General features: G+C 54.6%; 1 protein-coding gene across 1 annotated transcript; it reads right to left on the reverse strand.

Annotated features, from left to right (window-relative positions):
- Positions 1 to 3,042: 3,042 nt before the first annotated feature.
- Positions 3,043 to 8,169, reverse strand: LOC123987947. The gene has a single exon (XM_046286374.1). The coding sequence runs from the start codon at positions 8,167 to 8,169 to the stop codon at positions 3,043 to 3,045; it is 5,127 nt and encodes a 1,708-aa protein (XP_046142330.1).
- Between the last annotated feature and the right edge of the window lie 6,317 nt (positions 8,170 to 14,486).

The raw sequence follows: 14,486 nt of genomic DNA on the forward strand, positions 1-14,486 counted from the left end.
GTTTAATCGAACGATAAATACAAACATTTTGAAACGAGAGAGGAAAAATTGAATATGCGAAAGGTTGATTCACGCACAGATTCTCTACGTGTTTGCCTTTTTGCGTCTTTTCGCTTATTTTTTCATTTTTTTGCATCGATCATCATTCACCTTTCGATGAAACCAAAGAAACTGACGACCTCAGAGTAGACGAGATTACCCCCTGAATTTAAGCATATTATTAAGCGGAGGAAGAGAAACTAACTAGGATTTTCTTAGTAGCGGCGAGCAAACAGGAATGAGCCCAGCACTGAATCCCGTGGTACCGCCGCTGGGAAATGTAGTGTTGAGGAGGATCCATTCATCGCGAGGCATTGAATTGCGCCCAAGTCCATCTTGAATGGGGCCATTTGCCCATAGAGTGGCCAACAACGCTGGCTCCCGTTGGTGCGCGATGCCCCGGATGGACCCTAGGGTTCCACTAGCTAGGGTACACCACCTTCGGCGAACGTTCCGGCGAGGTAGTCGAGCACTTCTCCCCTAGTAGAACGTCGCGACCAGTTGTATCGGTTTACGGTCCGAGGCGGAGCCTGTGCGTCGCCTTTACGGAGTTTGTGACAGACCCTCGGTTGCCTGGCCGACTGTGTGACGCTGCTCAGACTCTATCGGGTCGCAACCAATCCATTTTCGAATGTGTGTGCGTTAGGACCGCCGCAAGCTAGGTCCAGTTATAATACCCGGATGTACGGACTAGGCGCCATGCCCGGGCCTGACCAGCTGTCAGTAGGAGGAGTCCTTGGACTGGCCAAGCTTCGAATTACCGGTCGGCGACGCTATTGCTTTGGGTACTCTCAGGACCCGTCTTGAAACACGGACCAAGGAGTGTAACATGTGCGCAAGTGATTGAGATATAAATAAACCTAAAGGCGAAATGAAAGTGAATGTCGTCCTTTGCGTCGACCTAGGGAGGATGGGCCTCGTTACGATTAGGCCTCGCACTCCTGGGGCGTCTCGTTCTCATTGCGAGAAGAGGCGCACCTAGAGCGTACACGTTGGGCCTTGAAAGATGGTGAATTATGCGAGGTTAGGACGAAGTCAGGGAAAATTCTGATGGAGGTCTGTAGCGATTCTGACGTGCAAATCGATCGTCGGAACTGGGTATAGTGGCGAAAGACTAATCGAACCATCTAGTAGCTGGTTCCCTCCGGAGTTTCCCTCAGGATAACTGGCACACGCTCGAAAAGTTATTGTGAGTCTCATCTGGTGAAGCGAATGATTAGAAGCCTTGGGGCCGAAACAACCTCAACCTATTCTCAAACTTTAAATGGGTGAGATCTCTGGCTTGCTTGCACCAAATGAAGCCACTAGATTTTATTATTGGATCAGAGTGCTAAGTGGGCCAATTTTGGCAAGCAGAACTGGCGCTGTGGGATGAACCAAACGCAGCGTTAAGGCGCCTAAGTCGACGCTTATGGGATACCATGAAAGGCGATGGTTGCTTAAGATAGCAGGACGGTGGCCATGGAAGTCGGAATCCGCTAAGGAGTGTGTAACACCTCACCTGCCGACGCAACTAGCCCTGAAAATGGATGGCGCTGAAGCGTCGCGCCTGTACTCCGCCGTCAGTGGCAAGTGGTGCTTGACAAAATTTGGTCCTCCATGAAGCCCTGACGAGTAGGTGGGTCGCGGCGGTGTGCGCAGAAGGGTCTGGGCGTGAGCCTGCGTGGAGCCGCCGTCGGTGCAGATCTTGGTGGTTGTAGCAAATACTCGGGCGATGCCCTGGAGGACTGACGTGGAGAAGGGTTTCGTGTGAACAGCCGTTGCACACGAGTCAGTCGATCCTAAGCCCTAAGGGATATCCAATGTAAATGAGGTGTCCTAAAGCTCTCAGATAAAAAGCAACAACACAAAACTGTTAAATATGGCCAAATCGAATTAATAATAAGATTTGCAGAGATGCACACCCATTGGGCGAAAGGGAATCCGGTTCTTATTCCGGACCCGGCAGCGGAACCGCATACCATTCGGGCCCTCGTAAGAGTGTGTGACGGGTAACCGCCGGGGGGTTGCCGGCTCAGCCGGTAAGTCCGGGGTTCGGGTGAACGAATGAAATGAAAGTCAGTGGTATAGGGGGGTAAAAGAATAAATATATTTTCTTAATCCTAGTAACAAGAATACTTAATGCTACGGCCCTGGGTTCCTATCACTCTAACGGTCTTAGCCTACGGTCGCGGAACGGTTACGGTGCGGACTTACACTCTACGGCGCGGACTTACATCTATAGCGCGGACTTACATCTACGGTGCGGACTTATATCTATGGCGCGGCGCGGTCGCGGTCGCGGGACGGGGTGTTGGCCGTCTTTATCGCGGCGTTTCGGTGCGGCGGAGGTAGCGGGAGTGTTTGGGGGATCGGGCGTTCGATGCCTTCATGGGCGGACGGCCGTAAAGACAACCCGTCCTATACCCAGGCAGTTAGGGGGACCGTGCTCCGGTGGACGCCGTAGAGACGTAATACGTCCGAGCCGGCGGTCAGGAAGCCGCCGAGAGCGAGCTCTCGGCTGTGGCCAGGGATACAGCGGACTGTATCGGAGGACGGCCGTGAAGACAACCCGTCCTGCCGAACGCTGCTGGAGGATTCGTAAGGAGCCAAAAATGAAGATGATCGTGTCTCTTTATCGCTTGCCGTATGGTTCGCTTCCGAGTGTCGATCTGATTTCTGCCGTGTCGCGGCCCGGTATATCAATACTCGCGAGGCCGTTTGCCTCGCGAGTTCGCGGTACGCGCGGTCGCCACCTATCGGCGGCGTCGGTACTAATGCGCTGGCGGGGCCCGCGGTTTCGCGGCCTCGGGCTCCTCACAGTCTCCCCCTCCCTTCCTAGGCCGCGAAACCCCGGAAGGGGAGGGATCCCGGAGGGAAGCGATGACGGTGTTTAGGTGGGGAGGGTTACCCCTCCCGAACTTAAAACTAGGCCTTACATACTAAGAGAAGAAATGGAACAACGCTATGATACATTATGTACACATCCAAACCCTCAGCCAACTTCCCGCGGGGCGGTCTGGCTCAGGGTTCGGTTTCCGCCGTGCCTGGTGGACCCTGTGGCGGTGCGGGCCCCAGAAGCGCTCGGACCCGGACGCGCCCTGTCCGGAGTCGGCGGATGGCCAGCGTGACGCCGTTGGCCAGGGTCACGTAGGTGGGCCGCCGCCGTGAGAGGACCTCGCAGTCGAGGACGGCCTCGTCCGTCCTCCCGGTGGTGACGGTGACGGCTTCCGGTGTTGGATGGTCGGCGGGGCGGCTGGTTACGGTGGCGGGGCCCGTGGCGGTCGCTGTCGGCCTCGTTGGGCCGCTGCTCGGTCGGCGGGCTTGCCGGTGTTGGCGGTGCGGCCGGTCGGGGAGCTCCGTAATGAGCGGCGGTGGCGTCCAGGCTGGCGTCGGTGGCTCTGGCGGCAAGCCTGCTGGCGTGGCCGGTGGTGCGGCCGGTGGTGCAGCCGGTGGTGCGGCCGGTGGTACGGCCGGTGGCGCGGCCGGTGGTGCAGCCGGTGGCGCGGCCGGTGGTGCGGCCGAAACGGCCGCTGCACTGGGCGGGTCCGGTGTCGGGCCGACGGGTGGTGTTGGCGGTGCTGCTGGTGGCCGGGCTGTCGGTGCGGCTGGTCGCGGAGCTGGCGGTGGCGCGGCTGGTCGAGTCGGCCTGGCTGGTCGCGTTGGCCTGGCTGGTCGAGTGGCCCTCCGGGTGGTTTCGGCTAGGGCCCTTGCCCTGGCCATCGTGTCGGCCCGGTCGGCTGGCGTCGCCCTGGCGACGCGGTGGTGTCGATGCGGAGCCGGGGCTGAGACCCCCGGTCCTTCTGGCTGCGCCGGCGGCTGCGCGGCCGGCGTTATGGTCTCCGCCACGTCTCGCCCTGGCGGCTGGCGTGGCGGCGGCGAAACACGTGGGGGTGGCCCCACGATGCGGACTGGTCCGCGGAGGTCCTGGACCCGGATGATCCGGGGTCGAGCCTCGGGTGGTCGCGGGTCGCGGCGGCCCAGAGGTGTAGCTGTCTCCTTGCTGTGCGACATGCTTGTTGCTTGATTTTCTTCCTTCGCGGGTTCGCGGCTCGTTATATATTTGCTCGCGGGGTGCTTTGCCTCGCGAGTTCGCGGTTCGCGGATTTTCCCCCTGGTGGCAGAGTGATTAATGTCTCTTCGCGGTTCGCAGCTCGCGACCTGGTTGTCGTCGATGGTGGGGCACGGCTTGAGGTCCTGGATGTGTGCCGTGCGCAGTTTGCCTCGCTGCTCTCGGAGCCGCACCACGTTTGGGCCGAGGCGTTCGGCGACTATGTAGGGTCCAGCGAATTTTGGGGCCAGCTTGGCGTTGTAATGGTCTGCGGCGGAGGATAGTGGGTGCTCTCGCCGCATGACCGGGTCCCCGACCTTAGGGGCCCAGGCTCGCCTCCTCAGGTCGTAATATTTCTTTCGGGATTGCTGAGCCTTGCCGAGTGCCCGTTGTGCCATGGTGAGCGCGTCCTGGAGTCGCGCTAGGGTTTCCTGGTGGTCATCGGTGGCGGCGAGGGCGTTGTGGCTGCTCCCTGGAACGGTCAGCTCGTGGCCGAAGTTTAGGTAGGCCGGCGTCTGTTCGGTGGCTTCGTGTTGCGCGGTGTTGTACGCGAAGGCTAGTTCTGGTAACCACTCATCCCAATCGCGGTGGCCGGTGGTCGTGGCCTGTGCGATCATGGTTTTGATCACCCGGTTGGTGCGTTCCACCGGGTTGCACTGCGGTGTGTAGGGTGGCGTCTTGCGGTGCTCTATCCCGTAGGCGGCTAGGTGGGATGTGAAGTCGCGGCTTTCGAACTGGCGCCCGTTATCCGTGATGACCATTTTTGGACGGCCGAATCTCATCACGATTCTTTCCCGGAATGCCCTGGTGACGGCTGGTGCTGTGGCTTGGCGTAGCGGTTGAAGTTCCACCCATTTAGTGAACTTATCCTGCATAACCAGGAGCGTGGTGTGGCCTTTTCTGGATCGTGGTAGGGGCCCTACCAGGTCGGCGGTCACTACCTCCCATGGGCTGCTAGTTGGTGTTGAGTGCATGGCGCCGGCTGGGGCCTGTTGCAGCACCTTGTGTGCGAGGCAGCTCGGGCAGCCGCGTACGTGCCGGGCGGCGTCGCGAAACATGCCTGGCCAGTAGTAGCGACGGGCCAGCCGGGCGTTGGTCTTCCGGGTGCCCAGGTGGCCGGCGGTTGGTACGTCGTGGTTCTCGGTTAGGACGTGTTGCCGGCGGTCCTTTGGTACGCACTCTTTCCACTCCAGGTCGGGGTGGAGGCCTGTGGAGTCCGGTATGTGGCGGTAGAGCTGGTTGCCTTGCAGGCGGTATTCCGGGTGTTTCCCTGGGTCGGTTTCGACTGCCTGCCGGAGCCGGTCGTACCATGGGTCCGGCCCGTTGACGGTGTCCGCCTCCTCTTCCGGCGGGTCCTCTGGCTGGCGGGATAGCGCGTGGGCCACTAGGTTGTTCTCCCCTTTTCGATAGCGTACCGTAAAGTCGTAGTGTTGGAGCTCCATGCTCCAACGGGCGAGGCGGCCGGACGGACTGTCTAGCGTTTGCAGCCAGCGGGGGGCTTGGTGGTCGGTTAGCACCGTGAAGTGGTACCCCTCCAGGTAGGGGCGCATTTTTCGGATCCCCCAGACGATAGCTAGACATTCTCGCTCGGTGGTGGAGTAGTTTCTCTCCGCTCGGTTGAGGGATCGACTGGCGTAAGCGACCACGTGTTCTTCGCCGTCATAGTCCTGGGTTAGGACGGCGCCGAGCCCCTCGCTACTGGCGTCCGTTTGTAGCGTGAATTCCCGGTCGAAGTCCGGGCACGCGAGGACCGGTGCGGTGGCCAGGCGGTGCCGCAATTCGAGGAATGCGGCGTCTTCCTCGGCGTCCCATCTCCAGCGGACCCGCTTTTGTAGCAGCTGGTTCAACGGTGCGGCGAGGTCGGCGAAGCGGGGAATGAACCGGCGGTACCACGAGGCGGTTCCCAGGAAGCGGCGCAACTCCTTGGCGTTTCTCGGTGCTGGGATGCCCTTGATAGCCTGGACTTTGTCGGGGTCGGTCCTGACCCCTTGGCTGGTGACTACATGGCCGAGGTATTTTAGCTCGGTGCGTCCGAAGCAGCACTTCTCGGGGTTGAGTCGGAGGTTGGCAGCGCGGAGCCGTCTGAAGACCTCGCGGAGGTTGGCGAGGTGTTCTTGGAACGTGCGTCCCAGCACGATGATGTCGTCCAAGTAGGCGAAGCACCAGGGGGCCAGTTTGGGCCCGACTACTTCGTCCAGTAGTCGCTGGAAGGTGCTCGGCGCGGAATGGAGCCCGAATGGCATGACTCGGAACTGGAAGAGTCCCCTCCCGGGGACGGTGAAGGCGGTGATGGGCCGGCTGGCGGCGTCCAGTGGTACCTGCCAATAGCCGTTGGCCAGGTCGAGGGTGGTGATGAAGCGGGCCTCCCGTAGTTTGTCTAACGTGTCCTGGACCTGCGGCAGCGGGTATGCGTCTTTCACGGTCCGCTGGTTGACTTGGCGGTAGTCGACGCAAAACCGGTAGGCTCCGTTCTTTTTGCGGACAAGCACGACTGGCGAGCTCCACGGACTGTGGGAGGGCTCGATGATGCCGTCGGCTAGCATTTTGTCCACCTCCTGGTCTATGATCGCCTGCATGGCCGGGTTTCGCGGCGTGTACCGCTGTTTGGCGGGTTCGGCTCCCTCCTTCAGGCGCAGGCGGTGGCTGGCCCAGGTGGTGGTGGGCCGCAAGTGTTGGAATTTCGGCAGTTCCTCGTCCAGGAGCCGTTGCAGGGCCTGTTGTTGAGCCGGGGTGTAGCCGGTCGGTCCGGTCGGTTCGACGGCCTCAGCGGTATCTGGGCAGTCCCACTGGCATGGGCCGATCCGGATGCTGGTGCTCATACGGCCCAGCACGTCCATCCCTAGCAGGATGGTTTGGCTGAGGGTGGACAGTACCCCGTAGCGGTGCCGGACTGGTTGGCCGTTGATGGTGGCCTGTACTTCAATTTCGCCCTCTGTGATGGTCTCGGTCCCGTCGGCGACCCGTAGTGTTTGCCGGTGTGGTCGCCAAATATCGCCGTTCCTGCGGCACAGCTCGGCCAGGTCGCTTCTGATGTACGAGCGGGTAGCTCCGGTGTCAACGAGGGCGCGGTATCGCCGCTCGTGGACCAGGAACTCGAGGTGGATGCGACCATCGTCGCTTACTTCTCGGCGGCTGGCGTCTGGTCTGGTTCTGGCCGGGCGGCGCCTGATGGCCCGGCCCAGCGTTGGTTTCCCGCCTGGTGGCAGCGGCAGTCGGTCGTGCGGGTGCCGGCTGTCCCGCAGTAACTGCAGAACAATCGGCCCGGGCGGCGGCATTCGGTCCTGAGGTGGCCACGCTGGCCGCATCTCCAGCAGCAGGTCTCTCGGTCGTAGCTGCTGCTTGCCTCGGCCGCGTGGTGTCGGGGAGCCCGGCTGGGCTTCTCGGCCGGTGATGGTGACTGTTTTTTGTCGCCTTTGGATCTCCTCGAAGTCTGTGATGAGTCGGAACAGGTCCGACCGGGTGCGGACGTCACCTCGGTGAATGTAGAGGTGGTACTCCGGGAGGAGGTTCCGGTGCAGTCGGTTTAGCTGGTCTGCCTCCGTCAGACCGCCGTGGCGGCGCATGAGGGTTTCGAGCGCCGTGATGTAGTCTCGGGCTGGCTCCCCTGGTCGTTGTTCCCGGCGGATGATCTTCTCCATCAGGTCCTCTGGCTCCTGGCCGGGCAGGTATTGTTCGTAGAACTCCTTCTCGAACTGGCGCCAATCTGACCAGGCGCGGCGTCTATTGAGGTACCACGTGTACGCGGACCCTCGTAGTAGAGCGGGCAGGCCCCGGAGCAGGTGGTCCGAGGAGAGGGCCAGTCCCCCTCGTAGGCCTTCCAATCGGTCCAGGAAGTCCTCGGCATCTCGGCCGTCGAAAGAGACGCCGCTCTTTCGAAGGCTGTCCCAGACCTGGAGGTCGGGCGGCGGGCTGGGTGATCTGGCGGCCGCTGAGGCGGCGCCGTCGGTGCCGGCCGGTTCCTTGGCTGGCATCGTCCGTGGTGTGCGGCGACTCGGATCCGGAGGTCGTCTATGGTTCCCGCTGGAGTCCAAGCCCCAGTCGTCGGCGAGCTTGATGAGTTCTGGTTTGCGGAGGGCGTATATCCAACTGACTTTGTTCATTCGTTCTTTTCGCGAGCAGAGGTCCCTGTTCGGGCGCCAATGTGACGGGTAACCGCCGGGGGGTTGCCGCTCAGCCGGTAAGTCCGGGGTTCGGGTGAACGAATGAAATGAAAGTCAGTGGTATAGGGGGTAAAAGAATAAATATATTTTCTTAATCCTAGTTACAAGAATACTTAATGCTACGGCCCTGGGTTCCTATCACTCTAACGGTCTTAGCCTACGGTCGCGGAACGGTTACGGTGCGGACTTATACTCTACGGCGCGGACTTACATCTATAGCGCGGACTTACATCTACGGTGCGGACTTATATCTATGGCGCGGCGCGGTCGCGGTCGCGGGACGGGGTGTTGGCCGTCTTTATCGCGGCGTTTCGGTGCGGCGGAGGTAGCGGGAGTGTTTGGGGGATCGGGCGTTCGATGCCTTCATGGGCGGACGGCCGTAAAGACAACCCGTCCTATACCCAGGCAGTTAGGGGGACCGTGCTCCGGTGGACGCCGTAGAAACGTAATACGTCCGAGCCGGCGGTCAGGAAGCCGCCGAGAGCGAGCTCTCGGCTGTGGCCAGAGATACAGCGGACTGTATCGGAGGACGGCCGTGAAGACAACCCGTCCTGCCGAACGCTGCTGGAGGATTCGTAAGGAGCCAAAAATGAAGATGATCGTGTCTCTTTATCGCTTGCCGTATGGTTCGCTTCCGAGTGTCGATCTCGTCTCTGCCGTGTCGCGGCCCGGTATATCAATACTCGCGAGGCCGTTTGCCTCGCGAGTTCGCGGTACGCGCGGTCGCCACCTATCGGCGGCGTCGGTACTAATGCGCTGGCGGGGCCCGCGGTTTCGCGGTCTCGGGCTCCTCACAAGTGTTTTCTTCGGAGTAACCCAAAATAACCTGGAGACGCCGTCGGGAGATCTGGGAAGAGTTTTCTTTTCTGTATAAGCGTTCGAGTTCCCTGGAAACCTTTAACAGGCAGATAGGGTTTGGAACGCCAAGAGCACCGCAGTTGCGGCGGTGTCTGGATCTTCCCCTCGGACTTTGAAAATCCAGGAGAGGGCCACGTGGAGGTGTCGCGCCGGTTCGCAGATATCCGCAGCAGGTCTCAAAGGTGAAGAGCCTCTAGTCGATTGATTAATGTAGGTAAGGGAAGTCGGCAAATTGGATCCGTAACTTCGGAATAAGGATTGGCTCTGAGGTGCGGGGCGTGTCGGGCTTGGTCGGGAAGCGGGTCTGGCTGACGTGCCGGGCCTGGGCGAGGTGAACGTTTAGCGACTTCGGTCGCGTCCCGGGATCCGAGCTCGGTCCCGTGCCTTGGCCTCCCGCAGATCTTCCTTGCTGCGAGGCTTCCGTGGAGGTTATGCCGTCGTGGTCGCTTCTTCGGCCGCCATTCAACGCTTAGCTCAGAACTGGCACGGAGTAGGGGAATCCGACTGTCTAATTAAAACAAAGTATTGCGATGGCCCTTGCGGGTGATGAGGCAATCTGCTTTCTGCCCAGTGCTCTGAATCAACGTGAAGAAATTCAAAAAAGCGCGGGTAAACGGCGGGAGTAACTACGACTCTCTTAAACAACCTCGTAGCTCACACAGTGCTGTCCCTCCGGCTCAGCCGTCCAGTTGTCGCCAACTGGACGTTGCCCAGCTCCCACCTCGTGGAGGTGCGGAGGGATCGGGAACCACTTTACATCGTGTAGCACCGTGGGGCGACGTGGTCGCTTCTGAGAGTCGTAGTTACAGGGACGGTGATGCATTATACAAGCCCTTTGGCCCTTCAGCCTCTCCCGTGCCAAGTCGTGACGACCTACCTCCTCGAAGTACCTGCCGGTAACATGGCTGCGGTTCACCGGGTATGCGCAAACTCTGCGAACCGTGGTCACGGCTAAATGGAGTGTGGCGAGTCCTCTAGTTGGTTTGGTACATGGCTGTTCTCACTTTTTGGATTACTTTGTTTACCATGTTTAAACGAACAATTATGGACAGCACACGGAATATAGAAGCCTCGGATGCTGGTGGTCATGTCGCCCGCCCACCAGTAACTATTAGGGGTGACACTGATACGAACTTATTATTTCAAGTTGGTCGTGCGTGTACCAGATTCCTTTCAATGCCCTATTTGTAGCCAGAGCAGCAATAACATCTGTTTTCTTAACCTTAAATATTTCCTTAAGCACTTAGAGGACCATCACTCTGAGATTCGCCAGCAGTGGATTTGCATCAAGTGTGGTGCTGTTTTCACCAAATGTCATGGAGTGCTTTGTCATAGACCTAAATGTGGAGGCCCTGAACCTGATAGGCCACCTCAACTATATGTGTGTGGTGTTTGTGGTTCTAGCTTTAGAACTCAGAGGGGATTAAGCACTCACGAACGTTCCATGCATCCCAGCACTAGAATTCTAAAGAGAGCTGAGATGGCAAAAGGTAATTGTGCAGTACCGCCATCCAGCTCTAATAGGCTTTCAGTATGGACTACAGCTGAAATCCAACTTCTTCGGGAATTAATGCCCGAGTACGAGAAATTTAAACAGCCAAATAAGCAATTGGCTGTACACTTTCCAGGTAAGACTCCTAAACAAATCTGCGAAAAACGGAGGCAGCTGTTTGGCTCTAGAATGCATCCACAAATTGATAATGAAAATTCCAGTGACTCGGATGACACTGAGGAATTACGGAGCAGTGATACCAGATCATCTTATGTTGATGACTTTCGCCAGACGGCGAATAACGACTGGAAGACGACATTTATCGTGAAGATAGATGAGCCTTTACCCTTGACAATGAGAGTAAACTCCTTTTATTAATGACGAACTAAATAAAACCTGGAAAAAGATTAAGGATTATCCAAGCCAAACGCAGCAATTAATCGATGAGTTCCTGGAAAATTGTTTCGTTTCATCTATATTTGGAACCTAAACGGTCAAGCCTGGGGTAACGGGGAACTGCTACAAATAAAGTAAAAACAATAATTGTTGCACAGCATCGCGAATTTATAACTACAACAGTAAAGTACACAATAACAATTTTGTCAATCAACCACCATACGGTCTTCTTGTCGACCGTAATGAAAACACTGCAATTTAATTTAAGCCTGTTCAATATATTCAGCTTACCTGGCAAGGATTAACAACTAAAAGAACGAATAACCAAACCGTTTATTATACTAATTTAGAAGCACGATCATTCACGGTCAATAATATAATTCACAATTATACGGAAATCTACCTAAACTGGTCGGAGGCATAGCTTGTCACGGAAAAGGCAATCGTTATTCAAGAATTCGGAATTTCCAGATAGTAAAGAGAATTTCTAAGGAAGGTTCTAAAACTCAGGACGTTGATTTTAGAACTCGTATTGTCCACAAAATTCGCGACACGCGGTTTACAATCTTTTACGGGTACTTTCACTTTCTACAGATATCTAGTGGCCTAAACGAACGCCTAAAACCTTTTGTCAGATTAACTCTGCAGAACATCAAACTTTCATTCCGTGTCATAAACAGGACCCCCTGCCGTGCATGTGTCTTGTGAGTTATACAACCCCAACAGGGTTCGAACCGTCTTGCGCTCTGTCCCAGGTACCACCGGTCACCAAGACCGTCAGAGCCTTCATTCGCTCGCATCTGGCAAACAGCCTATACCTGAGTCATCAATCGCTCTTACCTGGGAGTTATCGCCGGTCTGTGCAAACACGCACCTTAAGACTCCACATGCACCGCAGCCTGCTGGGTTTTCCGGCAGCTTACATGGGAAATGTCCGGCGAGCTGATTTGCTGAACACTTCAGCCTATCGCCAATAGCTAAATTCAAAACGTTACTAATTGGCCCTTTTTTGGTCAATGCCTACCTCGTCGGACTACCTCTCTGCGGCTTCTTGCTGGACGTTTTGACACGGACATTCATTCGAACACGAGTCGTCAGACAATTCACAAGTCTTACCGGGCCAGTCTTCGTCAGATTCGAGCCGTGAATAATTCGAACTTAGAGTCCACGGGATACTTCGATTCTCCGACCAGTAAAGTAAATTCATACAGGCATCGTGCCGCTTACGTCATAATTCTATTTGGTATCAACCTTGTAATAAACATATTATCATATTTAACCTATATTTAAGCGAATTATTATCCTTAGCGTCTTAATTGATATTAAGGAGGTACAAGGTTCGTGGTGGTGTCAACCGGTTATAAAAACAATATCGGCTTCACATCGCGAACGCGTACTAAGAAACAATAATAATAATAACAAAAACAAGAAACAAATTGGTAAACGCGCTAAAAAGAAACAATCATACTTTGCAAGATGCCAAGATCTTTATAATAATGCAACTCGTACTTTGGCCGAAATGGTGATTACAACGAAATGTCCCGTCTTAAACCTAAACCACCTCTTCCAGATAAAAGTGATGTGGACGCCCTCTATCGACAGTTATGGGGTGCGGAAGGACCCTACCGTCCCCCTGATCAGCGAAGTAATAAGATCACGCCGATGGACGCGTTTGCACCTATAACGTGTGAAGAGGTAATTGCCAGAATCGCTGGTATTAAAACGGTACTGCAGTGGGACGTGATGAAATAACTAAGCAATCCATCAAGAACAAAGATGTTGCTCAGATCCTGGCAAAATTATTTAATTTGCTCCTGCTTACTTCTTGTTTCACTACAAGCTGGAGACGCAATAGGACGACCTTAATCCCAAAGGACAGCAGTGATATGTCGGATGCAAAGAACTGGAGACCAGTCACAGTTGGCTCACTACTTTGCCGTACCTTTATGGGTGTGTTGGATAAGCGATTGCGATCGCTCGTAGAGTTCTCGGTAAGACAGAAGGGCTTTGTTGCCGAAAACGGTTGTTCTTTTAACACTTTTCTTTTAGGTGAAGCCGTAAGGTCTGCCAAAACTGATAAAGGAGGTGTTATTGTTGTCCTTGATATTGCAAAGGCGTTTGACACCGTTCCGCACTCGTTCCTTTTCGATAGATTGCAAGAGGCGGGGGTTCTCAACCACCATTATTTCAAAGAAGAATACATGAACTGTACCACGACCATTGCCTGTGGAAACGGAGCACATATTGACGTCACTCTTGAGAGAGGCGTCAAACAGGGAGATCCCATATCTCCTTTTTTATTTAATGTGCTGATAGATCCAATAATTCGGAAAGTGAAAAGCATTGGTGGTGGTATTGATATTGGCAACTATAAACTTTCCATTTTAGCTTTCGCTGATGACCTCGTACTGTTGGCCTGTAATAAAAAAGAGGCGATAAAACAGCTTAGGTTGGTAACTAAATGTCTAGAAGAATTAGGAATGACAATTGCACCTCATAAGTGCCATACATTTCAAATTAAACCACTAAAAGACACGTGGTATTGTGAAAATCCAAATCTAACTATCAATAATAAAATTATTCCATATACGCAACCAGATAACGTCTTCAAATATCTAGGTGTCCGTATGGGGCCTTGGCATGGCTTTGCGAAAGGAGATGAAAAGCAGCTTATTATTAGTTGCATCAAGCGGACCAAGAAACTAGCTCTGAGACCCGAGCAGAAGATTATCCTGGTAGCTACTCACATCTTGCCCAAAGATCTCACACAAAATATCGGCGGTTGTCTTAAAGAGTTGGATCAAGAGATCAGACAAATTATTAAATCTATATTACACCTCCAACCGTCAACAGCTATGGGCTGTTTTTATGCAAAAAAAAGTGACGGCGGACTTGGCTTCCCACGCCTTGAACATATTGTCAGGCTTGCTTTTATTAAGAATATTTCAAAAATACAGGAATCGCATGATCCTGTTCTTAGAAATATGGCTATATTTGGCAGAGTTCAGATTATGGCAAAGAAGGCAGCCACTTCTATGATAATTAACTAGCCCTTATCATTAGTGCAACTCGATGGTGAAAAGCGTAGAATTAAAAGCCTATACGCTACTGAATGGGCTCAATTAACCTCACAAGGAAAGAGTGTTAGTTCTTTTAAAAACGACCCAATAGGCAATAGGTGGCTCCACCAACCCAATCTTCTCAAAGGATATAGATTTATTAATGCCATCCAGTTGTGTACGAATACTTTTGGCACAAAGGTGGTACTAGCTATAGCCAACAAAAAGGCATCAGTGCAGTGTCGACACTGTCATGCAAAGCCCGAAACACTAGGGCATATTCTAGGCCAATGCATTTCTAATAAAAATTCGCGAATACATAGACACAATAATACCGTCTATCAAATAATAGACAAGGTCAAGCATAAAGCTAGTGTTTTCGTTCAACCTTCGATCGAAGTACAAGGTAAATTGTTCAAACCTGATGTTGTAATTAAGGGCGATAGAAGGGT

Source organism: Osmia bicornis, chromosome 7 (assembly GCF_907164935.1).
Source record: "Osmia bicornis bicornis chromosome 7, iOsmBic2.1, whole genome shotgun sequence".
Taxonomy (NCBI): domain Eukaryota; kingdom Metazoa; phylum Arthropoda; class Insecta; order Hymenoptera; family Megachilidae; genus Osmia; species Osmia bicornis.